The sequence below is a fragment of the Dermacentor andersoni genome, chromosome 7, assembly GCF_023375885.2.
Source record: "Dermacentor andersoni chromosome 7, qqDerAnde1_hic_scaffold, whole genome shotgun sequence".
NCBI lineage: Eukaryota > Metazoa > Arthropoda > Arachnida > Ixodida > Ixodidae > Dermacentor > Dermacentor andersoni.
The window spans coordinates 73,654,591-73,682,164 of NC_092820.1; the positions used below are offsets into that span (position 1 = coordinate 73,654,591).

Here is a 27,574-nt window from a genome sequence, read left to right on the forward strand (position 1 = left end):
CCATCGCCCTACTGAGCTGTGTAGGCAAGCTTATGGAGCGGATGATCTACACTCGTATTACATGGTTCCTCAAAAGCCACAATTGGCTTCCTCAAGAAATTAACGGCTTCCTCCAAAACAGGTCTGCTGTTGATAATGTCATCGCCCTCGTCTCTTCACTTCAGGAGGACATTCACGCTGGGCGCATCCCGACGGCCGTTCTGCTTGACATCAAGGCAGCTTTTGACTCTGTTTTCCACCACGCCATTCTCGCAGCTTTGGCTAACCTTGGCCTCGGAGGAAAGCTATACAAGTGGATAGAAAACAATTTAATAGAGCGGAAAATATTTCTGAGTACTCCGAACAGACCTACACAGTCTTTCGCAGCGGAGAAGGGCGCACCCCAGGGTGCTGTGCTCAGCCCGCTCCTATTCAATCTCACCCTGATACACATAAAAAGAAAACGGTCGCGAGGAGTGCACATCGCAATCTATGCCGATGATATCTACATCTGGGGCCACATCAAGTTCGCGCTATAACATCCAACAACGACTTCAAAAATCATTACTGCAACTATCCATGTATTTGGTTCCCCGAGGTCTTCACCTCTCGCCAGAATAAAGCACAGCCATGATTTTCACAAGAAAGAAAATGACCAAACATCCGCTCTTACTCATTGGACGACCGCTGCTGTACGTACGGTCTCAGCGATTTCTTGGAATTGTGTTAGACAGAAATCTCTCTTGGTCACCTTAGGTGAAAAAAGAACGTGCGAGGATTACTGCGGCATCGCAAGTTTTCAACTCCATGGCGGGAACACGACGGGGCTGCAACTGCCGCTCAATGTTACTACTAGAAAAGGCCTATATTGAAGGCACATTGCGCCGACCGGTGCTTCCGAGATTATCACCAGCCACCAAGTGGACTCTTGTAGCAGCGCGGAACAACTGCCTGCGGATTTGACTGGGCCTCCCGAGGCTGCCTTCAGCCTCGGGAACAGTAGCGGAAGCATGGTGTCTACCGCTAGATGTCATCGCTTCCCGAGAAGCCATGAGTACCCATCTTCGGCATGTGCTCCAAGGGAAGAAGCACTTCGTGTACCGCGTCCACGTATTCCACAGTAAGTCAGGCGTTTTTCCAAGCTGTGCAGATCTTGCACCTTCCTCCGATTATTCTGCCACAGAAATTATTGCCTCCGATTTTTCTTCCCGTAGACACTTCCGCCTCTCGATGTAAACCAGCTTGTACCCGGTGTAAATGGGACAAAGAGTCGCATGCCACAGGCCACGCTGCTGCAGACCATACTTAGCCGAGAAATATACTCAGCACACCCACATCTAGACTGATGCCTCAACCACTCGGGATACTTCTTCCTGTGGCCTTTATGTGCCCTCAACAAGACAAATGCTTTCTTATCGGCTGCCATGGAGGACGTCCTCAACGACAACAGAGCTTCACGGCACCAAAGAAGCTGTCCTCTATATATTGTACCGAGCGTCTGATCAATGGGTGATTTTCACTGACTCTAAAGGAGCACTACAAACATTGTGCAGTCTGTTAAAAAAATCTAATCATCAGCCTGTTTCTTTTGACATTGCATACTTACATCACTTGGCCATTGCATTAGGCTACTTTATCAAATTTCAGTAGATACCTGCTCATTCTGGCCAACGAAAAAGCAGATGAGGCGGCGCCAAAGGTCTTCAACACCAAAGCTATAAGCGGATTTGTTCCACTCGATCTGATGCTTCCCACCTAGCTAAAAGGTTCACTTCTGAAGAAAAGGACCGGCTCTGCAACTTGCCGACCCAACATTACGCTTTCCTTTATACAATCGACCCAACTCTCAGATCCAGACTCCCATCCAACATTCCTCGCCATTAGGAAACTCTATATCATCGTCTTCACCTGAACTCCGTCTATGGAAACGGCTTACGGTACCCCTTTGGTCAAGTGACAAGTCCACACTGGAACAACTGTGGCTCAATCGAAACCGTGGAGCATATCCTGTTTGAGTGTCGAGCGTATGCCAACGAGCGTGCGTTCTATGAACATTGCATGCATTCGGTTACACAGAGACCTTTGACATTTGACTGTGTCTTAGGCCCTTTTGCCTGGCTCACACAACAGAGGCGTGCGATGAACTTTTTATTCACATATTTAGAAAACATGGGTCAACTCGACAAACTCTAGCTCTATTCTGTCACCCTCATGTACCTTTCACGCAGCGAATGCTGTCACCTCATTGTAGGATGGTGCATACACTGAAGGAATTCACCATAGCATGCAGTTGCCCATGAGTCAAAAACTCAGTGGCCAATTTTCTAACTTATTATTTTTTTGCGCCTCTCTCCTTCTCTCTTTCTCTCCCTAATTTCCTTCCCCACGCAGAGTAGCATGTCAGCGGTGTCTGTACGCCGGCTAAAATCTCTGCCTTTCATTAAAGGGTTCTCTCTCTCTATTCTTCTAAGTTGGAAAGACGACACTATGAAAACAGAACACTGCGGCCAAAAAGAATAGAAGAATAGGGAAAATGCTGCCGAAAAAAATCGCTCGTTCATTTGCAGATTTTCTCGTATAAATGATGTCAAGAGATGACCGCACACATGCACGATGTTCGAATTCCTGATGGATGGCTTTACACGAGACTTGGGTATATATTCTAGTCCACTTAGGCGAGACGTTCAAGCTCCTTTCGGAAAAGCTTCTTCAAGAGCACGCTCACGTTGTCGAGTTACAATAGTCCTCCGAAACAGCGTGCCTGGCTCTACTCTTTTGTGAGGACTCAATGCCAATTGTTGCCCTCATCGGAGTCGAGGACGTACTTAGTCCATGCCTACTGACAAGGTTACTGTACAAGCGAAACAAAACATACAATGTATGTAAGCATTGCCTATCGGAGCCGTCGTCAGTCTCTAGTAACGGCAGCCGCGTATATCAGAAGCCTCGGTTGGGGCGTCCTTGGAAAAGTGACAGGTTCGCCCGAAGGGCAAAAGATATTGAAAGCGAAGCAAGGTTTTGCGCAATGGAATAAAAAAAAAATTAAAACATCCTTGGTTTTGTTTTACGCTCAAGCTAGACAGTGTTACAACAATTACAGGGGGGGGGGGGAGGGCGTTGACTCGACGCAGCACGTGAGGTAAGTGCTGCTGCGCATAAGAAACAGTGTCATGGGGGGATATTCTGTAATACCCCTGTTCCACGGGCGACCTTCAACGCGGTTAACATAACCGCGGTTGTCGCTAAACGCGGTTAGCGCGGTTACATGGCAGGCGAAACTGCGGTTAGGCCGCCAACTGAGCTTGGCAACCTCGGTTTAGTGTAACCGACGTTTCGGAAACGGGCAAAATGGCGGGCGGTACTTCTCTGGAGTGCAGCGCTGACGCTTCCCAGATATCTTCCAAAAAGCGTATCATTTGGCCTGACGCGACAACTGAAGCACTGATGCGCATTTGGGAAGATAATCTGGCCGCTCTGCGCTCAAGTCGAAACGCGCAGACAGAACACGGAACGAAACGGGAACGTAGATGTGACGTAGGAATGTAGGAGAGATAACGGCTTGGGGGCAACCGATTTTGTCGGCCGTAAAACCAACTCTACGGCCGACTACGAGCAGCGTTTGCAGAATATTGCCAAATTTGGCTAAATACTAACCTACACGTGCAAAACGCAGTCTTAAACGTTAAAACTCTCAAATATGACAATTGTTTTGCTGGAAAATAACATCTTTAAACCACTGTAATGAAATGTGGAAGAAAAATTATTCAAGATGAAGCCTGTACGCAATAGACCACGTGACGCGTCATCAGACCATTAACCGTGATCGGGATAGCCCGTGGAACTCTGGTGAACTACGGTTCGCGTTAGCCCCGGTTGAGCGAGTTAACCGCGGTTGAGCTGCCCGTGTAACTAGGGTATAAGTGTCCATTTCGTCTGCTGCTGAAGGTGTCGGCCTTCTTCTGACGCGTACCCCAGGCCAGCAGAGACGAAATGAACATGTCCACTAGGAGTACACTTACATACCCCCATCCAGTTACGTATAAGAGTACACAACGCCGTTTGACGCTAAACAAAAAACGAAAAAAAAAAGAAAGGACACATCTGAAGTGCTTTCAGCGTGCATACTTACAAGCCACGCAGTTAATCTCTCTTGTTTTTGCTGCGATGCATAAAACAATATGATCCGATAAGGCCTCTCATCTTCGAGTTACAAGGACATTGTTTTCCCGTTCGTGTTGTCGGAGGGGGACAAAACGAGGGAGGGCTGCGATAACAACAGCGCAATGCAATGGACGTCCTCGCCCAGAACAAGAGATTTCGAGGCAATCTAGCAAACAGCTGCGTGCGCCGAGATATCATGCAAGGCAGTCTGGCCTATACTTCGAGGAGAGATGGCCGGGGACCTCAAGGAACTCGTGCACAACGTTGTCGAGGCAAACTCGCAGGACCTGTGGGAATTGAGTCGCTTCGTCTGGGAGCACCCGGAACTAGCATTCAACGAGGTGCAATGCCACGACTGGCTCACGGACTTTCTGGAACGACGCGGCTTCAACGTGACTCGGCGTTACCTCCTGGACACGGCCTTCAAGGCGGAGTTCGAAGCTCCCGGTGGCACCGAAGGTAGGAGCGACATGGTCCGGAGTATTGCAGCGATTATTTTCCGACACTGTTCTCTTTCGCTTTCAGAGTGGAGCTTTGTACGCGTTATAACCGTGCACGGCCGGCCGAGACCGGTGAATAATATAAGACGGGAATAGAATCGAGTATGACTGAGCGTGTATGATTGACTACTGTCTCTATTTGGACGCCCGTTATTTGGCAGAAACATGCATTTCTATCTTGAATGGCAGCTTGCCCGAACAATTCTGAAATGCAGAACTTCTTTCTGCATTCGAACAAAAGTGTGAGAAGGCAGAAATATAACGGCCAATCCAACGCACTTGTTGCAATCTGCATCCAGCTAAACTCCTATGCGTACACGTATGTAGGGTGTCTTCTTTTTTTTTAGCTGAGCAACATTTTTAAAGATCACCCGTGACACATAGCACAATTGTAACCCTTGAATTAAATTGCTCGATGAGGTGGACACTACTTCCACGAGAATCAAATGCGTGTTTGACTAACCATAAGTTTCTCTGATGAAGCGTTTACTAATTATTTTACAGCATATATTGCTATTTACAAATTGCACTTCGTGAGTTTGCAATACGTGTGGACTCGGAACTCGCCGGTCACAATAATAAATTGCAATACTCGCCGTAAAGGGAATAATTTAATAGTTTACTACCGTAAATACGTTAATTAATCTGTAGCGGCATGACTATCGCCTTCAAAGCGTAGCGAAGACGAAGATGGGCTCACGTGCCGGTTGCACGAAATATAGAACACGCTAGCGCGCTCGACACCGCAGTGCCCGCCACTCCCGAGATCTTGCTGCACCATGGCTGGGCGGCCTAAATAAACCGTGGCTACGGTGGCTACCTCTTCTAGCGCCACCTCTCACAAATCAATTAAGCACTGTGATTTTAAACAGAAGCAGTGCTCCCCTCATCGAGCAATTTGGTTCAAGGGTTAGACTTGTGTTGTGCGTCTGCCACAGGCAATTTTTTTTGTGCAGCTAAAAAAAAAAAAAAGACACATGGTATTGGTAGTGATTTTCTTCGCAGAAAAGACGGAGAGGTCAGCCTAGCTGTTGCGCTCTATCCGATTACTCCATATGCACTGGGGAACAGTGAAAGGAAAGTGGAAGTATAGCGATGAATGATGATGATAAAATGAAATCGCGGCGAATAGTCATTACAAGCAATATCGGGTCACCAACTCAAGAAATAGATCATGGTTGTTCAGGAGATATTACGTTTGACGCGTCGTTGAGATATTGTTATTTTTTTATGGCCCCGCTTCAAACTAAGCTCTCGATAGTAGATTGGCAGTAATCAGGAAACAAATAGAGCTACTATCACCTTCTAAAACAGTTCAAGAGGTGCAGGCTAACCGAACGATTCGTCAGTGCTATCGCTGAATACGGTGACCCATTGCACTGAGGGGCCTCTCTGGTTTTATCGTGGGTTTTACGGCATGCTATCTTTACGCAGGACCTTGCGTGGCCTTGCTGTGTGAGTACGACGCCCTACCCGATATCGGTCACGCCTGCGGCCACAACCTGATCGCCGAGGCAGCCGTGGGCGCTGCGCTTGCTGTGTGCGAGGCCATGAAGAACCACAAGGACATACGCGGCAAAGTACGAGAACGCTTGTTTCACGAGCGATGACGCAGAATATGAGGCAGAGTAGGGAACGTTTTGGTTCGGCAAGACATTACACCGCTTGTTGCAGTGGCAGAGTCGTGGCGGCAAAAGTACAGATGTACCTGTCGTGGCGCACATGTATGATGCAAAGCGTGCAAACACTTGTCGCAGCACAGTATATTTTTCATTGGCTGAATCAAGGGATGTTGGTGCCTATGAGTGGCGCCCGCTACTTCTGCTTTCTGGCACAATAATTGTGCTCAAGATGATATCCGTAACAAAAGCGGCCGTTAGAAAACAAATAGTTGTTGGACGAAGCAGAATTGGAAGCCCTTTATTTAACTTTGCTTAGTTCTTTGTGCCCTTTGTGATCTTCTCGAAGAAAAAGAAAAGAAAAAAGAAGGCAGACGAAAAGAAGAAAAAGACAGCAGACTTGCGCAGGGAGACATTGCTGATGATTTATTGTATGTATGTCCGCCCCATTCTAGAGTTTGGATGCGTGTTATATTCAGGAGGGTCCTACGTATAAGTTACGTCCTCTGGTTCTTTTAGAACGCGAATTACTACGTCTGTGTCTCGCCCTTCCATAATTTGTAGCCAATAATATATTATATCATGAAACTCACCTGCCTTCTCTTCAAACTCGATTTCGTATACTGACAGTCCAAACATTTCTAAACATCTATGCTTCTCCCCAGAAACGCTCCTAATATATTTTTATTCGAGAACCAACTGCATTCTTTGAGAATCAATGGTCCAGACTGCATTCTCCCCAGGTAGTTTTTGTGCAGAAGCTATTAGAGCCATTACAAATATCAATCCGTGATGTGGCTTTTCAAAATTTACCTACTTCGACAGTAAGTGTTGAATTTAGCGATATATTTCCCAATAACGCTAACCTCCTACCTATTCGATACCTAAAAGGTTTATTATATGACCACCTTGAAAACCTCCAAATAAATGCAGTAATAGCCACAGATGATTCTGTCAGTGAAGAGAAGGCCGGAGTGGGCATTTTTTCGACATCATTAAATTGGTCTTTCTCTCTTCGACTACCCGACTTTACGCCAATATTTCAAGCAGAGTTATTGGCGATCATCCTAGCTCTACGGAAACTTCCCACATCTATTTCTTCAGCCTTAATCTTAACCGACTCCTTGTCTGTTTTCTCCGCTTTATCTGTGCCCAATTCAAGTATCATTCTCCGAGAATTTCATTCATTCCCCAACATTTACGCCTCATCCACCTGGTATGGGTCCCAGGGCACGTGGGGCTCACTTTAAACGAGTCAGCAGACACACTAGCAGCGGCATCTCTTAAAGGCCCGGTGCTGAGGGCCCTAACACCCACTTCTCCTGTCTGTCAGGCGATGTCACAAAACCAGGAAAGCTGACCCCTTCAAAGTGACGTGTACACGGTAAAGTTAGATTAATAGGCCGAACAAAACTTAATTTTCTTCTGAATAGCTGGAGACTGTCCCGTTCCGAAAGGTATATGAGATGGCTGCCGCCGATCGCTCAGGCACTGGCTACTCGCACCTTGCCGGAGAGCATGGGTTTATTTGCGCATAAAAACACTTTTTGCGGGGCCGTGTAAGCTTCTCGACATTGCTTAGCCAACTCTTCCTCGCTGTGGATCCGCTTTTGCGGTGTCGCTAGCCTTCCGTTCCACGCCGCCGTGATTTTCGACCAGCCACCGCCATCTAAGTAAGGGGAAGCAGACCAATCGTAGACACCGACACCACCCTCTTCATTAGGTTAACTATTTTCAGTGCGCTGGCTCGGCCCCATTGAAACCCTCTCTACTTGAGCGTGCTCCTCACCTCTTGTCAGCCAGTTAGATGAAAAAAATGGTCAATGTAGGCAATGTTATTCGTTTTGAACGCAAACAAAAATGACCTCCTACAAAGGAGGAGAGCATTGATTGGGCTGTTCAAGCAACGGGGCGGGTCTCCGCCCGATGCTTGCGTTGGTGGTTGCGTAAGTTCGACGTCAGGATATTGGAATAAAAACATATTGGAATAGTTTTCTGTTATAGGGCTCCTGGTTTGCAAAGCGTGATGCCACTTGTGCCTGAGAATAGTGGCAAAGTATGAAGCCGGTTGGGATGATAAATTATGCTGAGCCTGTTGTGATAATGTGGAGGTTTAGAATATATAGAAGATCATAAACGTCGTTGCAAAGCATTGATTTGCAAAGTATGGAACCGCTTGTTGTTGTTTCCAAAGAGTACACCTAGAATGATTTTTTGAAAACACTTCCTGGACAAAATGGGGCGCAGACTTCGGAACACGTGACGTTGCTTACTGACGCTGCAACTTGGACGCGACATTCTAGAAAAAAAAGAACACTTATCCCTAATTTTGCACGCTATAACCGTCATTTTGACTTTCAATAAATCTGGCTCGAGCCTTAGAAATGCTTCAGAAGGATAAAGTAAGCAACAATCTCTGACACTCGCTGAAAGGTATTCTGAAGAGAAACAGTAGGTTTAGTTAGACTGACGAAGTATTGTTTAATATCCTGATTTGAGGTAGGGGCACTCATTAGACCGAACACTTTCGATCACTACAGGAGGAGGAGGAGGAGGAGGAGGAAAAGAAGGAAGGAAAGGCAGGGAGGTCAACCAGATGCATGTTCGGTTTGATACATTACAGGGGAGAAGGAGTTTAGGAGAAGACAAGAAAGGAAAGAGATGAAGGGATTGTACCACCGATGGGAACACGGGCGGTTGAAAAGCAAGGTGGAAAGTTCCGATTTCGAAGTGGTTGTCCAAACTGGATCGCCGGTATGTCAGTGTGGCGTCACAGACTTCTATTTTCTGGCATTCGAGACGTCTTAGGGAAGAAAAAGTTCCGAAAACTCCGTACGTTGAGTCTTCGTACAATTTAGAATATTGATCAATAAGGAACTACCGAGCGAGATGTGGTGTCGAAATCGCACGGAAAGGAGGAGAGAGAGAAGGGTAGAAGGAAAGGGAGGGAGGTTAACCAGACTGAATCGCACGGGGATTGGCGCGGGGACTTCCGAGGTGCTTTTCATTTCGCTTTTGAAAGACTTGTGGCCTACGAGTCATGCGATTACCATAACAGTGACCTTTATGCATCCTTAGGACGTAGCTCACCAAATAGAGATTGCAAATCGATATTCGCTTGTAGTGTCTCTTTAGCAGCAGAACGACCCGAATAACTGCCGTCACTAAGAGAGAAGAACCGCGATTTTTACTGGTTGCTTCTTTTAGAGCAACGAAGTAGACGCTGCTGCAGTCTTGCAAATCTCGTGTGCCGCTCAACAGGTGGTCGTACTGGGCACGCCAGCGGAGGAAAACCGCTGTGGCAAGGAGCTGCTGATACGAAAGGGCGCCCTGGAGGGAGTCGATGCGGCTCTCATGGCCCACCCAGCTCCGGATGACATCGTGGCAATCGGCTTCGCTGCGTCGCAGCAGGTGGGTGGTGCATGAGTCCGCATTCTGCGAGCGCGGGCCGACCAACGCTCTGCGACATTCACGACAGCGGTACGCTCAAGCCTACAACAACTGTAATGGCGTTCGTCTGTCTCTATCAATTAGCCAGTGTTTCGTGAACGTCACGCAGAAATGGTGGAGCCAGTGAAACCACGTTTGCGGGTTTTGAATCGCGCGTTCGGGGTGGTGCTTATTTTTTTGCCATCATCATAATCGACGCGTAGCGTTTAATTCACGTTGACGTAGATAGAGAGGCAAGGACGGTGCGCCTTGCACTTAGTAGTAGTTTCGAAAAAAGTGACCTATTAATATATGAGGTCAACAAGTCGAATAGCAATCAACACACGGAAACAAGAGAAGGGAAATTATCGCACGTCCATTGTTGCGCAATTCGGATGAGTTATCTTTCTTCAACTAAGTGCTACAGACGAAGCACGGATGCATTTAACGCTCGCTTTTGCAATTAAGCTAACTAGCTTCATCAAGGTTGAGCGTTGGGTTGGTTAGTGCTGCATAATCGATGTTTTTCCCAACGCATTAGGCAAAGATGACAGAATGGACGCACACAGCGCTGTGTGTGTCCGTTAGGTGGTCCTTGTCTAATGCTCTGGAAAAGAAACACCGATTAGCTATAGCTTTGCTGAGCTCATCCACGAATATGTCACTTTTGGAAGTGAACGTTCTGTTGAAAGTTGGCGCGTCGCCCTTGTCTACCTGCGTGCGCGTTACTTAACGCTATGTCCCGGGTGTCATTATCAGAACAACTAGTTCAAAAGTCTGTACCTCTGAATTCACCACAGCGACAAATTTGGCATGACGTTTCCATATAGCAAAGAAAAACCTACCGGCCGCAGGTCTGTGAGGCCACAGTGCTTCGTCAGGCAGTGCAATTCCAAAGTGGTGTCGCGAACGACCCTCAATGTAGTCACAATGTGCAGGGTCCTGTGCATCTTCATTCAATCGCGCACATTCCTTTCGCTAGTTAAATATGTCTAAAGTCTGTCCTATCTGTTTTCCTTTGCACTTTTGTGTACCTACAAAGGCGTTTAGTAACTTAATTGTAGCGCCTGTTCTATATTTTATTTTCGATAAGCGTTCAAATCAGTTCAAGGTCACTGGTCCGATCTTTTCTTCTTACGGCACGTTGCGCAATACGTTACAAAATATGGTTCAATATGAACCAACTATAGCTCCAACGGAGTACTGTTCAAAGTTGGACGATACATGTTTGCCGTGTTCGTCGGTTATCTTATGCTGAGGTCGTCGTCGAGTCGTCATTCTGAGGCAATCTCGTCATCATCCACTTCAGCCTTGCCACATGGCGACAGAAAACGAAACTTTGCCCACTAACGGTACTCATGCCCGATGCGGCAGTATCCAGTCGGCAGCATCATGCGTTAACCAGCCGCACGCACTTCCTGAGCTCGGTTCGCGCGGGTCGTGTGCGCGCTACACAGACTGCGTGTGCTGCCACCTGTGATTGCATCTCGGAGGCCACTGCAGGGATTGAGGTGGCGGACGTTGCGTAATTTGCAAAGAAGTCGCCTTTGGAAGCACGACAATAGCCTGTGTGGCAGCGTGTCGCTGGAATAAATGAGTTCACAGTCGCACGAATCGTCGGAGTGAGCAGATTATTCTTGTTATTTTTACTCACGTGCATGATTCAGCTTGTGTCTCCTAAACGTCATCATGGTCATTCTGTTCTGTCTTTACGTCAAGGCTGAGTAGCTGTTCAGAAACTACTTGATCGGGACGATCTTCCAGCTTTTCTGTTACGACAAATAAAAAACAAGAAAGATTCGTCTTGCTTTTGATTGCGAGTATGTTTCGTTTGTGGAGACAAAAGTTGTTAGAGGACTCAGTCATGGTCGCCAATTATGACGCAGAGACTACCAGGAACAGACAGTCGAGGTGGCGACGTCAAGACAGACATCCATTGCGGCGGGCGACGTCAAATTAGCTCAGATTACCTAAGCAGTGGGCCTCGTGCTACGGGTGATAACAGACCACCGGGAATCGAGGGGCGGCCCACACGTTTCGTTGCTACTAGCTAGCTGTATGTACAACTAACGCTAACAAGCAGCGTGCTAGTCGCAAGTTATCGTTTACATATACGCTTAGTGAGCAAACTCAGCGTTCTGGGCAGCAGATAGCCGCGAACGCCGCGCTTTGGTGGTTCATCCCCTGCCGTGAAATAGCCCACTGTCCGCATCGATCAAATGCGGTTACCGCTGCTCGTGAATAGAACCTTGCTATCCTTATTTAAACCCACGAAACCACTCCTCGTTCACAGAATGTCGCAACACACAGCTCTCCTCACGCTAAACGCTGATAATTGATGACGGTAGAGGCAGCTGATAAAAGCAGCAGTCGACAAAACGTGAACGCACATATTTCAGTATCGGTATACACGAAAGTATGACACAGTCGGCTCCCGTTTATTTGATCCTTGCGGGACCACGAGGTTGGGTCGAATTATCCGAAAGGACGAATAAAGAAAGCGCGTCAGAATGAAAGAATTCAAATTTTGTTTTATTGCTTGAAGTGGTCAGTCGTAGTCGACAGACTACCATAGTATTACAATGACTGTAGAAGTTCGTCGCTCAGTCAATGGCCCACAAACTTCAATACTATTGGCGGCGCTGACAAAATCGCTGAGAAAGATATCGCCCCGGGCACAGCACAAGTCATCATCATCACTGCAAGAAAGGTTGCTGCCGTCACAGTCGTCACCTACGTAAAGTGCATAAATAAACAAAAATTATCAACGAACCTTACGTCTCGGGAACCAGTAACACTGACTGCGCAACTTCTTGTGTTTTCAAACTTTAGTGACCACTGTAGGTTCATGAAGGGGTGCCAGGGGGGGTCCAATAAGCTTAAGAAAGATGATTTTGGATTCGAGCCATAGCGATGTATGGTTTCTCGTTGGGACTTTCCAGTGGGTTCGAAATAAACGAGGAGTCGAATTAACTAGGATCGAATTAACGGCAGTCGTCTGCCTGGTTTTGCTGAGGAGGTCTGGAGTGAAAAACGTTTATTATGAATGTTTTGCACATGTATTCCAATTTGGTAAGGTTTATTAGGCGTATGTGACTGTCTAAGCTAAGTCTAACCATTACTCACACTAATCAGACTCTTTCCTTAAAATGTGGCACATGTCGTTCGGGTCAGTGCGCCGATTGCCTCACGAGAGTAAGTTGTCTACGCATTCGAACAGTGTGGTCAGAGATTAGGCCCCAGCTAAAGCAGCGTCTCTAGGTAGCAAATTGCCTTAAACTATTTCATTTTGTTTAACCTGCTGCAGCTGTCACTCCGCTTCAGAGGCAAAACAGCCCATGCCGGAGCGCGGCCGTGGGAGGGACTGAGCGCCCTGGACGCTGCCGTCGCTGCGTACGTCAACGTCAGCCTCCTACGACTGCAGCTGAAGCCGACCACCAGAATTCACGGTACATGTAGTGCCTCGCTTCAACAGAAAAAATGAGCGTCTACTAGGTATATCAGACATTCCACGCATATATATATATATATATGTTCAAATCAAATCTTTTTTTTCCTTCATGTACATTACAGATGGAGGACAACAGAAAAAAAGCTGCCAGTAGCCAGCTTGACCAGTCCGCAGCCCCACGTAATGAGCGGCGTTTGGGCATCAGCAATAAAAAACAGTCAATAACTGTAAATACTTGATCAGTGCAGAACAAAAGTAAAACAATGGTTCGAAAACAATGAAATAAACAAAAAATGCCAGGATAAGTAAATCAGTTTTCTTCTTCTGCAAACATAGATCTAAGTTTAGCAGTGGAACAAATAAATAAGTCAAAATTAGTAGATTGATAATAGTTTAACAGTGATGGCAAATAATAAAATAGGCGTTCCATGCCAGAGGTCAAGCGAGGGGCAACAACTTTCCAATATTCTCCATGTCTGGTAGCATAATAGTGCTCATTTTTTTTCTAATTGTGCCAGTTTACCTAGGTTAGGTATGTTATATCTCACTTCATATTTAAATCTAGTACTCAAAGGATAGTGGTATAATTTATGACCGTGATAATACGTGCTCTATGAAAAAACGTGCAGTTGTATTAAAATCAGCATTGTACACATGGCGTAAGTATCGTTTCTGCATAACGTAAATTTTTTGTAGGTTCGAAAATGTAGTTGTACCCCAGAAAAGTTGGCAGTAGTTAACATGTGGATAGAAAAGAGAATTATAAATAAGTATTTGAAGTTTTGCAGAAAGAATGTATCTGAGACGACCAATTATTCCAGTTATTGGAGCAAGATTTGTTACTAGTAAGTTCATATGGGATTTCCAGGACATGTGTGCAGTAAATGTCACATCGAGGCATTTAAAATGATCAACAATATTTACAGGATGAGAGTTTAAAATAATATCGGCATGAGGAGGGACTGTCTCATTTTTGGCCCGAAAGATCACTGCTTTTGCTCTATTTTCGTTAATCTTCATAGAGTTATACGAGGACCAATGTTGTAGCTGAACTATAGTATCACTACAATTAGAGATGAGGTGATCGATGTTACCACCAGAAAAGAATATGGTAGTGTCATCTACTTATATAATAAATTTCGCATTCTGGTTAATATTAACAATGTCATTTATATATAGGTTAAATAGTAAGGGCCCCAATATGCTGCCTTGTGGGACACCATAATGCAGTGGAAGAACCTGTAATCGTGAGTTATTGATCTGGACAATTTGTTGCCGATGGGATAAATATGACCGCAATAAATGTAACCCAGCAAAACTTATCCAGCAAAACTTCATGATTCACCAAGTCAAAAGCCTTGGAGAAGTCGACAAATAGGCCAATCACTATTTCCTTGCTGTCAAATTGTGTTAAAATATAATTCTTTTGGTGAAGCAAGGCTACTTCTGTTGACATGTTCTTCCGGAACCCAAATTGGTGAGATGGTAATACATTAGAGCTTTCAACGAAGTTCATGACCCTACAGTGAATTATTTTCTCGAGAGCCTTTGAAAAAATTGGCAAGATAGATAACGGTCGGTAATTACCCAAGTCATTTCGATTCCCCTTTTTAAAGAGCACTACTACTTTTTCAATTTGCATTTTTATTGGAAATCTTGATGTAGTCAGACAGATATTAAATATAATCGCAAGAACTGGGGCAATTACGTCTACGACATATTTCACAGGTTTTCTTTGAATTTCGTCGATATCTCTACATCTGCTGTTGTTTATATTGTTGATTATTGAAATCACTTCGTATACTGTGACTGGCTGCAGAAATAAAGATTTATCATTCCTCATGTCCACATATTGACACGCACCCGATGTACTCACGTTTGTAAAGAAAGCATTGAAAGCATCAGTTAGATCCGCCCCATGCAAATCATTACCATTGATGGCAAGTTTGGATATGCAGCTACGTCCACTACGGCGACGTAGTAGTATATTTAATTGGTCCCAAAGCAGTTCGCTCGGCACACTCTTGACACCCATGAAAGAGGAGAAGTGCTCTTTACGTGCAAGGCGCAGTTTCTTGGTTAGCTTGTTCGGATATTGTTTGAAAATGGTCAAGCCGTCAGGATTACGGGTGTTGAGATATTGCCTGTAGAGCCTATCTCTGGTTCTCATTTGTTGATAGAGGTCGCGTGTTACCGATGGTTTCGGAATTTTTCTATTTCTTTGGCGTCCTTTAACAGGAAAGCGAACTTGGTAAAAACCTTTAAGGATATCTAAAAATGCATTGTAGGCGTTGTCAGCATCGCCTGAATTGAGCACCCTGCACCAGTCTACTTGAAGCAGCTCATTTATAAACACGTTAAGAGCTGTGTCAGTTATTGGCTGGCGAAAGCTTTAAGCAGGCGAATGTTTAGGAATGCCGGCATCATTCAGGAAAAAACAACAACAGGAAGATGGTCACTAACAGAGCATGCTTAGGCACCAGCTTTTATCTCTAGCAACGAAAAATTTGTTATAAGTATATCCAATACTGACTGGCATTCAGTTGTTCTTCTTGTTAGTGCATTAATAACATTATCAAACCAATTTGACTGTAGAATATTTTTAAAATTTGCACTAACCGGAGTATTGATTCCCATATCAATGTTGTAATCGCCTGCGGCAACCAACATGCACCTGCTCTCTACAATAAACGAAAGAAATCTTTAATAAAATTCAAGAAATGTTTGGATATGCCCACTCGGCGGTCTATAACAGACAGAATATAATACTTTATCTACACATAAAGATAACACTTCCTAATCGGGCGTCATAATATTGAAAGCATCTACTAGTTCGCAGTTCATTTGTTCTAAAGTTAGAAGTGCAACGCCACCTCCACGACCGCAAGGTCGATTGAGATAATGTGTATTATAAGCTTCCATTCTGAAGACGTCACTCTCATTTTTGCTCTTTGTTTCACGAAGCATAATAACTGAGAAATTGAAAAAAAATTATTAAAGAATTCTTCTAGAAGAACTGCTGTATTCCCATCAGATCTGGCGTTTAGATGCACACATTTCAGTGTATGAGATCTAATTTTAGATGCTTGCTGTTCAAGTCATCTGGGGAGTAGAAGTCGTGGTCATTCATCCTTGCATTTATTTGGTCAAGAATAGCACTGGCTGGGCATATCATCTGGGCTGAAGGCGGTCAAGGTCCTCGCGGCATCTAACGTGAATTGCGTTGGCCCCATCACACGTTCGCAATGTAAGCTTTCCATGCACATACCAAACATATTTAAACCCAGCTTCTTTGGACCAGTTTTTTGTTGCTTGTAGTAGGTCTCTGTTGTGCTGGGTCAAGTTTTCCTGCATGGAGATGCGCGGATGGCTATCTTCTAGTTTGCTCTTCTTGTTCAACCACGATTCCCTGATCGCCTGCCTTGTGAAACGCACGATTATTCCAGGTAACTTATCTTTCTGTGCGGCAGACTGTGTACTGAGGCAATGTCATGCTCAACCAACCGAGGCGTTTCCAGCTGGTCTGCAACTTCGTTTATCACTTTGTGCAAGTTTTCACCTTGCACAAAAGGCACCCTATGAATTTCCAAATTCAGCTGCCTATTTCTAAATTCCAGCTCGCTCACTTCTCGCCGAAGCTGAGCCTGAACTGATCGGCTCCCATCTTCCCTTTTCTCTAGTTCCTGCACCCGCTTTACAGGTACTTTTATTTCATTACCTTGCACACGGATTGCATATCTTACTTCTTCAAGAATGACAGACATGTGCGTGGCAGTCTCTTCCATAGCTTCCACTTGAGCTGTGAGGGAAGGTAGACTTTCTAGCTTTAGATTAATACATTCAAGGATAGCTTTCATTTCCATGTCTGTCTTGTTTTCATCAGTGCAGCTAACGCTTGGTACCGAGGTCCGACAATTTTGGCATCGCCATGTTTTTTTTTTTGCAAGTTCGGACTTCTCTTTGTACGACTTCTCTGCTATTCCCGCACACTTTCCAAAATGGTATTCGTGCGCGCACTCGGAAAAAGTTACATGGCCTTCATTTTCATGAAATGCCTCACCGCAAGTGGAGTACATAGAACAAGAGGTATATATATATATAAGGTGCTTTTAGTGGCACGTAGATTAGAAAAATTGCATGTAGCAGAGAGAGATAGAAAGAGATTTATTTACAGAAGGGCAGAGAGGCCGGCCTGAGCTATAACTTGCTCTGGCGCGCTACTCCACACTGGGGAAAAGGGACGGGGAGGAATAGGGCTGATGAATAACGATGATGGCATAAGGAAGAGATGCGTATATACAAGTTCACAGAGTTGTGGCACCTCTAGAGCCATGCGCCCAGTCCAGTGGCTTGGAGAAAGGCGATAGCGGCGCTTGTTATCAGGGCTGCGCTGTTTGCATTAGACGAAGGACCTAAAAGAAACTCGTCTGACAGCGGCCTCTTATCGACGTTTGTAGGAGAAGAGACCAGTTGCTGTTGTTCTTACGCGTACGCGGGACACACGCAGAATATATGACCAAGTGTTTACTCGACGTGGCGGCCATTAATTCTACGTGGAATCAAAATGCTTAATGAATGATTACCTGAATTACACGAATTAACCTTAATTTCTTTCTTTACAACACATATTTGAATTTCCAAATTGCACCTAGTGAGTATGCAAGGCATGGAGACTTAGCACGCTGAAGATGGCACCGGTTTCGAGGTATGCGGCGTCAAACTTTAGGTAAAAATGCTATAATATATACGCCATAATACTTGTTACGTCTCTACAGCCGCGGTTGGCTGCCGACGCATTAGGTCAAGGAAACAGGTACGCAGTAACAGACACTAGTTCAGGCGTAGGAGCCAGCACTGGCGAGGCGTTCGTTTCCTGAGGCGCGCTCGTGTCGTTGTTGTTGTTGTTGCCTATCACGTGTGTCAATACCGCCAGTGCTTTCGCACGCGCACTTCATCCTTGTAGTCTTCTGGCGACATATCAATAGTATTACGTGTTTTTCTTACATGAGGTTTCAGTGTCAAAAAGTGTCAGTGTGAAACAGTGACAAAACAGTCGCAGTGTCCTCCTCCCATGTGGCCACCTTCCGTATCATGACGCCACGATACAGTAGAAAGGAAGCCGGATCTGGTCGTAAAAAAAGGCTATTATATTATTTAGGACACTCTGCGGCTGCCAAGTATCTTGATTTCTCTCTTTCCTTCTTTTTTTTGGGGGGGGGAGGGGGACGGGTGTAGGGAGGGAGCTTAGACGTTCGCTACATTTAGTTATTGCAAAAAAAAAAGGAAAGCCGTGGGCCGAAAATGTCATGCCAGCACTCCTGTGAATGCCTTTAATCGTCGCGGGTATTTGCATACGTGGGCACAATCGGCCGTGGGTCAGCGCCAATCAGGGTACTGGCCGCAGACCTGGAGCAACCTTTATTTCAATCGGATCCCGGGTCACGTAGGCATAGCGGGGAACGAAAGGGCAGACAGCCTAGCTCGAGGCGAAGCGTTCCGAGCTGGGCGGTCGGATGCCCCGGAGACCCACCTACAGGCTTGCGAGGGGGGATACGCAGAGACCCTGAACTTACATAGAGGAACTAGAATTAGATATCCGCTACCACACAAAGACCTCACAAAGGAGGAAGCGACCAGCTGGTGCAGACTACAAACAAACTCCTTCCCCAACTTACACGTGCTCAGCAAGATGTTTCCGACACAATACAGGGCCACCTGCCCTTGGTGCGGTGCCAAACCTACACTCTACCACATCACCTGGGAGTGCGAACGCAACAAAGCATTCCACAAACACGAACACCCGAGTGCGGAGCAATGGGAGAGTCAGCTCACCAGCAGCGAGCTCACGGCCCAAAGGGCCCTAGTGCAGCACGCGAGCGATGCAGCACGACTCAGTGGAGCCTTGGAATAGGGGCCCACCCTTGCTGAAGAGGAGTCTCAAGTCGCCAGCGCCAAGAAGATGAAGACGACGGAGACCTCGTAACCGCGAAACTCTTGAAAGACTCAAAAGTTTTCACTCACTCACTCACTCACTCACTCAATCGGAGGCGCCACGTTCTACCTGAAGCCATGGGAGCATGCCGATGGCCACTTAAGAGGAAGCTTTAGCTCGGGTGCTCCTATCTAAATACATGTAAAAGGAGAATTCGTTTTTCTCGGCAACCACTGCACCAAATTTGATGGGGTTTGCTGCATTTAAAAGAAAAGCTTAAAATCTAGTGACTGTTCGTTTCGAATTTTCGATTTAGGTCGTCCAATTTTTATAAAAATTTGGCAAAGATTGCAAATTTTCAAAAAACGAAACTATCAAGTTTACAACTCTATAACTGAACAACAAAAAATGATAGTACAATTCTGTGAGTTGCATCTAATAGTACATCTAAAGCAGACAAAATCGATATGTTACACATGAATACAAAAAAATTTAGTAATAGGAAAATACAACTCTTGCAGAACCCTTGTAACCAACGTAACAAATCCACGTAAGATGTAAAATGAAATATCGAATTTGTCCGCTTTGAATGGTCTAATGGATGCCGTTTACAGAATCGCGATATCTGTTCTTGATGCAGAGCTATTAGCTTGTAAACTTCGTGCTTCTATTTTTTTCAAACGTCTGAATTTTTGAAAATCCTTTTGACAAAATTCAAGCCCTAAATCAAAATTCCGCTTCCAACAGTCACTAGAATTTAACTTTCTCTCTCAAATGCAACAAATTTCATTAAAATCGGTCCAGGGGTTATCTCAGAAAAACGTTTTTGCGTTTTTACATGTATTTGAATAGGCCGCGTCGGAGTTGGGCCCGAGCTAAAGCTTCCTCTTAAATGCTAGTTTGCACACGGCGCGCTACGTCTCTATTACGCTTGCGATACACCGGAGCCGTAATCTGGATTGGTCAATCGAGTACCGTCAAGCGCGACGCGTCACCGTAGCGAAGCCCTAGTTTTCCCGCTCTCTTAGCCAGTTATTAGAGCGTTTTAGTTGAGCGTCTTTACGGTACGGTCCGCTCAGAGTCGCCCCGACAAGCCACAGCGGAGCGGCGTAAACACGCTCAGCGTTTTAGTTATACGTTTAACGCAGCGGAGCGGACCTTTCGTAGTTGCAGCGCCCTCTAGCCACATCCAGGCTAAATAAAGAAAATAAAAACACCCATTGATCCCTTTTATAAAGTAAAACGTGTATATATATACATACATATATATATATATATATATATATATATATATATATAGATATATATATATATATATATTCTGACGAAGGCTGTGCCACGGCCGAAACGTTAAAAACATTAAAGATGCAATTTTCGTAAGTGTGCACCTTCGTTTCTAAAACTACCTATGCACCGGACCTACAAAACTTCTCATTGAACTATATATATATATATATATATATATATATATATATATATATATATATATATATACAACTTATTTGTTCGCTGTTAAGATAATTGGTACACATGCGCCAGCCGGTTGCTGCAGAGATTGCAATATATATGTGCGATATTGTGCCGTCCTTGATTTCATCTTTCATTTTCGCACGTCCTTGATTTCATTGTGGACAAGGCTCCCGTCAGGGGAGCCGAAACGTCTTTTCTTGTATTCTTTCAGTGGTCGGTGTCCTTCTTCTTACCCTTCGTCATGATATTAAGCCTGCGTTGCACGCTTGCCCCTTACTGTATCTTGTATTTCCGCGCGAATGTAGGCCAGTTAAAAAAGAACAAAAACAAAGCAAACGTGTTCCGATCTCAGCGTCCCTCAGTATATATGTTTTTGAACATGGAATAACAGATGGCGGGTGTAATAAGGTAGTACACATCTTGCATCAGAGCCAGTACGTAATCTAGTACACGTATCAGACCCAGTACGTAATCTGAGAAACAATACTCTATTCGCTTTTTTATCAACCATTGCACCTTGTGGCTGATCCAGGTGATAGCTTACACGGTGGCGTGGTTCCGCCAACGATCAATGGCAAAAGTGATTAAAAGTTACAAGAATCCTTACAGACTACGGTTCCAGTTAAAAGCGGAATGGCATCACAGCTTAGGTGGGCTAAACTGGGAGACATGTTAACGATAGCTTAACGCATCACTCCACACAACGTAAAAAAGGCGCCTGAAAGAAAGAATTTTGAACGTTTTCTGGCAAGTCATTGTTTGACTTGCAAGGAAGGTTTGTCTGACCTTGAAAACTGTTACGTTATCGAGAAGAGTAAAACGTGTGTGACAAGCGAAATCTCAGAATCTGAACGGATTTCTAGACTTGGGGAAGGATGTGTCAGCATGGCCTCCATCACGCTTACAGACAAAGAGCTGGCATAATTACGCGTGCGCATATGATTACCACCTGGCTCGGACAGCACGTGTACATTCGTGAACCATTCACAATCATGTCGTTGGAAGTTCAACGCTCGTCTTTGTCTTTTTTGCGTTGCCACCTTTTCATATATGTGACACGCCCAATTCGTCACATCATTCTATCGACTGTCTAAAGACAATTTCTATAGACTAGTCTATTGATAGTCTTTAGACTTGTCCCTTCGTACTCTTTCTCAGCAATTATCGATAAATGATAGCATACTTTTCATATAAACTATCGGAGTTAATTTATAAGCAGTGTATAGAAGATATATATGAATGACCGCTTCTTGCATGATTGCGGAACTTCACCTTCGTCCATTCAGCTGTTCAGAGGGAAACATATGAACTGTACATCTTCGACATCGGCCGTGCAGGCGTCATCACCGAGGGCGGCAAGTCCCCGAACGTGATTCCCGAGGAGACGGAGATGCGCTTCACCGTTCGGGCTTCGACTGCCGAGGAACTGGCCCAGCTCTTGCGGAAGGTGGAGGCCTGCTTCAGAGCGGCGGCCGACGCCACGGGCTGCTCCCTGGACGTGGAGAAGAGGCTGCCGTACATGAACGTCGTGCACAATGCCGCTATCGCGGAAACCTACCGGAAGCACGCCCACGCGTTCGGTATGGTCGTTCGTCGTGCTGTGTTCAGTATAGCTGGTTGCTGTGAGTTGCGATTGACTGATTTCTGTTTCGTGCAAAACAGCAAGCGCCCGTCCCGCGTTTGGTAGCGAAATGAAAGTAGCTGAGATGTTCGCTTCGTCATCCCTGATATATTTAGCAACTTACCGTTGTGGAGAAGTAAGTAAGTAGTGTACTTGTCAGCACTTCTAGATCGACCAATCAATCAATCAATCAATCAATCAATCAATCAATCAATCAATCAATCAATCAATCAATCAATCAATCAATCAATCAATCAATCAATCAATCAATCAATCAATCAATCAATCAATCAATCAATCAATCAATCAATCAATCAATTCGCAAGGAGAATAAGTTTAAAAGCCAGCTGGTGTTCTGAAAACAACAAATTTTCACACAGATACAGGTATATGTGTCAAGGTTCGCTTGCTTTACTGGCGTAGCTCATCCTGGCACTGCGAGACGCGCATTTTTTTTATTGCGATGATGACTTGTCTTAAGGCATAAAGTTTCGCGTGCATTATATGCGTGCATTAATTCTGCGCAGAAAGAGGGCAGGGAAGGGGAATAGGGATCTAAACATGGCGATGGTGACGCAGAAGAGAGGGACCCAGTGGTGAATGCAGGTTCAGCATTCTGATGATTGTTGGGAGAGTTCAACAAAAAAAAAAATCTCAGTGCCCTTCCACTTTGTGAAGAAGGATGACCAGCGGAGCTGTGTATGTGGGCCCCATAATGGCGAACTGCACCTCCGCCACTGGTCGGCCCGGTATTGCACTATCTTCGGGATCAGCCCATGTAAGGGGAGCGCTAAACTCCTGCGCCACCTCCGCCGCGGGTTGGCCCGGCATCGCACTGTCTCCGGGATCGACCTACGTATGCGGAGTTTTTTTTTACGACATGAAAATTTCCTTGGCCGGTAGAGGTATATAGCTTCGCTGTAAAACGTCATTCGGAAATGTCATCCGAGAAGCCACCGGGTTTAGGATCTTGGCTGCGGTTGGTAATCAAACAAAACTTCAGAAGAAAAAAGGTCTAAAGAAAAAGCCACTGTGTGGGCTTATCGTGAGCAGCACAGGCGCCGAGAGAAGTCTCTGCAGTTCGTAAAGAGCTTCGATAAACGGCACCAGTATGGCGAGTATTGGCACAGAACTTTTAGCGGCTCGAGCCTGGATACCGCAGGGAATCACGTGCATTTATTATAGCAGATGTAGCAGTATTTCGTGAATGGCATCGTTCTCATTACTTTGAGATAAGGGGCGCACTAAGCGTTGTTTTAAAGGAATGTAAACGTAGTGGGACTGGTCATATAACAAATCGGAACAACTTCGCATTTAAGCTGCTGATAAGTGAGCCATTCTTATTAAATGACTGGAAATTATGAAGCAGAAGTATCTGCTCCAGTGCGCTCGATCAGGGACTGGTACCCACGCGCAATATCTGCTACTAAATACTGCAGCACGAGTCATTCAGAGTAGCCCTCACATTTATTCTTCTCTCCCCCTTAAGACTCCGATAAGTATTTTTATACCCTTACATGGCGTTGTAGAGGTCTTTTAATGCGCAGATTATATAACCGTTGTACTATTAGGGTGACAGAATGCGTACCAAGAGAAGGGAAGCGCAGTAGAGGACGGCAGAAGACTAGGTGGTGCGACGAAAATAAGAAATTTTGCGGGTGCTAGTTGGAATCGGTTGGCGCAAAACAGGGGTAAATGAAGATCGCAGGGAGAGGCCTTCGTCCGGCATCTGTCGCCATATCTATCTATCTATCTATCTATCTATCTATCTATCTATCTATCTATCTATCTATCTATCTATCTATCTATCTATCTATCTATCTATCTATCTATCTATCTATCTATCTATCTATCTATCTGTCTGTCTGTCTGTCTGTCTGTCTGTCTGTCTGTCTGTCTGTCTGTCTGTCGGTCTGTCGGTCTGTCGGTCGGTCGGTCGGTCGGTCCGTCCGTCCGTCCGTCCGTCCGCCTATCTATCTATCTATCTATCTATCTATCTATCTATCTATCTATCTATCTATCTATCTATCTATCTATCTATCTATCTATCTATCTATCTATCTATCTATCTATCTATCTATCTATCTATCTATCTATTTATCTATCTATCTATCTATCTATCTGTCTGTCTGTCTGTCTGTCTGTCTGTCTGTCTGTCTGTCTGTCTGTCTGTCTGTCTGTCTGTCTGTCTGTCTGTCTGTCGGTCCGTCGGTCTGTCGGTCGGTCGGTCGGTCGGTCGGTCCGTCCGTCCGTCCGTCCGCCTGTCTATCTATCTATCTATCTATCTATCTATCTATCTATCTATCTATCTATCTATCTATCTATCTATCTATCTATCTATCTATCTATCTATCTATCTATCTATCTATCTATCTATCTATCTATCTATCTATCTATCTATCTATCTATCTATCTATCTATCTATCTATCTGATCAATCACTTGTGAATACAAGTTTTATACACCACTGCCCTCTCCCGTACAACAGGTGTGTCCTTCCTGGACGACGTCGTGAAGAACCTGCCGCCTACGGGGGGAGGCACGGACTGCGGCAACGTGTCGTACCGAGTGCCCGCCATCCACCCGGTGTTCGCCGTTCCCGCCGCCAAGGGATCGGCGAACCACACGCGAGGGTTCGCCGCCGTTGCCAACGCCGCGGACTCCCAGCCTCCCACGTTGACGGTGGCCAAGGTCCTGGCACTGACGGCGCTCGATCTGCTCGCGGACGCCGAGCTGCTGCGCGAAGCGAAGCGGGAGTTTTCCGCACTGCGACTACCGTCGGAGGAGGAGCTGCAATCTGCACAGTCATGAAATCAGATTTTCAGCCGCTACGCACACGTTTTAACGTTTTAAGCTGGATTCGCACCATGGGACGATCCGCTGGCTCAAACTTTGCTGACGAGCGTGGCAAAATGGCTGAGCGGCGGCGAGCGTACCTGGATTCTGCTTGATTTGGTGGTCCTGAGCCACGTCATGCTCCACCGCGGAGCGGTTTGGCAATTCAGCCAGTCGTGCCACGGTCGTACTGCAGCTCATGCGCAGTGGCCTGCTAGTAGGTGTGCGTATGGCCTGCTCAAGGGAGCTTGTTGTTGCCTGTTGCCGCAACTCTCCGGGGCCGCTTCGAGCCTGCCATTTCTTTAGTTTAACTGTGACCCTCTCACCCACTCCGCTCGATGGCAGCCACGGCCTCATTCGCTCGAGATAGCCTCGACGCACTGGTTTAAACACCTGGCACATGTTACTAAGAGCTACTCCTAACGCTTAAAAAAGTTTAACTGCCATGGCTTGTGAAGTCCTAGCTACGAATGCGCAGTGCGATGCATCTCCATTTTCTGTGACTCCAGGTGATTAGTATAGGAAGAGCTGGTATCGCTCAGAAATGAGTTTTACCGACAGGTGCAAATAAATAAAAAATATTTCGATAAGGAACGAGGGTTGAGGAACACGTAGCCTAAATGCAAAAGTCAATGCACAGGAAAAATTGAGGAAAAATAGCAAGGAAATCAACAACACGCACTGCTTGCGAGAAACGTTGAAACACTGTCGTAAAACGCTTACAGCCTGAAATCATGACCTTTCATAGAGTTCCTTGTACGGCGTTCTTGAAGAAAAAGTGGCCAGAAATGCCTTACGCGTTCTTTAAAGCATTTCTGCTTGCCGCGAGGTTCGATGAACGTGGCTGGAATCCAAGTTTCGAAAATGACTCGTTCATAGTTGTGAGGATGCTCTACTCCTGTTCAGACAGCCGTTCTTGCACGAGCTTGAGCGTGGCGTTTGCAGAGTAGTAAAAATCGGAATATAGACAGAGATTTTCCTCCGAAAAAAAAAGCAGCTAAGGTCGCTCCTCGCCTTATATAGTGGCCTTTAGCACATTGTTAGTCATCATTAGGCCAAGTCAAGGTCGACCTTTACTCTGGGCTGACCTATATTCCGGTTTATACGGGAGTTAAGAGCAACAATGTGGATTATCATCACGTTGTATGCATGCCTCAACAGGAGAGATGACGTCCTTCGTCCATGCAAACAAGTCTGTTTCGCTGAATTACTGGGAAAAATGTTATGAACATGGTTTCCTGTAAGTGCCGGTTACCCGATACCACCCCCGCTTCAAAGGGGATGCTCATGGTATCCATCTATCCAGAATGAAGTCACGGATTGACTTAGTTTATCGTGCCAAAAAAACACAAGGATCACGAGAAGCGCCGTAGTGATGGACCCAGGCAAGTAACCAGGGGGGGGGGGGGGTCAACTTACTTTAGTCAACATAAAAACAAGGCGCATGTAACAAGCACTTACGATGAAAATACGTTATAGACGGATGACAACAGTGAATTTTTTTTTCTTCAACAATAAAACAGAAGGATGGCTGATGCATTTTCCTTTTGTTTTTCAATCCAGTACGCTTCCACAATTTCTCTCGCGGTTTGATTCTTATGCCTATACAAAATTACGGTGCTACTATGACACAGTGAGCAATCGTGTTCTTGACAATGCATAGCCAAATGCGTACCAGGGCGGCCTTTCAGACTAGATAAGTGTTCCCTTAGTCTCGTGTTGATGCATCTCGAAGTCTGCCTTACGTATACCTGACCACACGTCATAGGAATCTGATAAACAACGTTTTTCACGCAATCAACAATTTGGTTCTTACGCGGATGTCTAACGCTACATTAATTTTTTGCATCATCCTTTCTTTCGAACTTATTTTTAACCTTAGAACACACACTACCAATTTAGTTTTTTGCTGAAAACACCACTTTTACTTGGTAGCTCCCAGCCACCTTTTTAGGTCCATGTGAAAGGCCGTGAACATACAGAATCACTTTAACCTTGGAAGCCAAATCCTTGAGCCTTTGATTGTTTGTGCATTGTTCTTTATCCTGTTTAAGTTTTTTCATTAGTCCATCGCATGATGCCAGCATCACAGCGAGCTGGTACCCAGCCTTTCTCAACCTATCAACTTGCTCAAGAAATGCAAAGTTTACAGTGTGGTGACATGACTTCATCAATTTTGCATAGGCATAAGAATCAAACCGCGAGAGAAATTGTGGAAGCACACTGGATTGAAAAACAAAAGGAAAAATGCATCAGCCATCCTTCTGTTTCATTGCTGGATAAAGAAAATTCATTGTTGTCATCACATCTATAACGCCTTTTCATCGTAATTGCTTGTTACATGCGCCTTGATGTTTTTATGTTGACCGGGTGGCTTTGGTCCACGGCATTTTATCTGAAGATTTATATGCGCTATAGGCGTGCTCTGTTTGACTAGATCGCGCAGATCTGTGGGCATTTAAGCAGAAAGTTCTTCGACAATAAAACCAGTTGTTAGAAAGCGCTCGTCCTTGTGTTGCCCCTCTTCTTTGTCCCTGTCTGTTTGCGCACAAAAAGTTTTTAAATGATGAATCTGTTC

The 27,574-nt window shown here is 45.4% G+C and overlaps 1 protein-coding gene and 1 long non-coding RNA gene across 2 annotated transcripts in view; one reads left to right on the plus strand and one right to left on the minus strand.

Moving 5' to 3' along the window:
* Positions 1-3,711: 3,711 nt before the first annotated feature.
* On the plus strand, positions 3,712-27,501 carry LOC126534283 (xaa-Arg dipeptidase-like). Its single transcript, XM_055072798.2, has 6 exons — positions 3,712-4,599; positions 6,075-6,220; positions 9,521-9,670; positions 12,996-13,137; positions 21,879-22,121; positions 24,650-27,501. Exons 1-6 carry the CDS (start codon positions 4,371-4,373, stop codon positions 24,970-24,972), a joined length of 1,233 nt encoding a protein of 410 aa, XP_054928773.1. The 5' UTR covers positions 3,712-4,370; the 3' UTR covers positions 24,973-27,501.
* Positions 12,200-27,574, minus strand: part of LOC129385741 (uncharacterized) — a 59,988-nt gene continuing 44,613 nt past the window's right edge. The window contains exon 2 of the long non-coding RNA XR_011895712.1: positions 12,200-12,421. This is a non-coding gene — a long non-coding RNA (uncharacterized lncRNA). The remainder of the gene's footprint in view (positions 12,422-27,574) is intronic.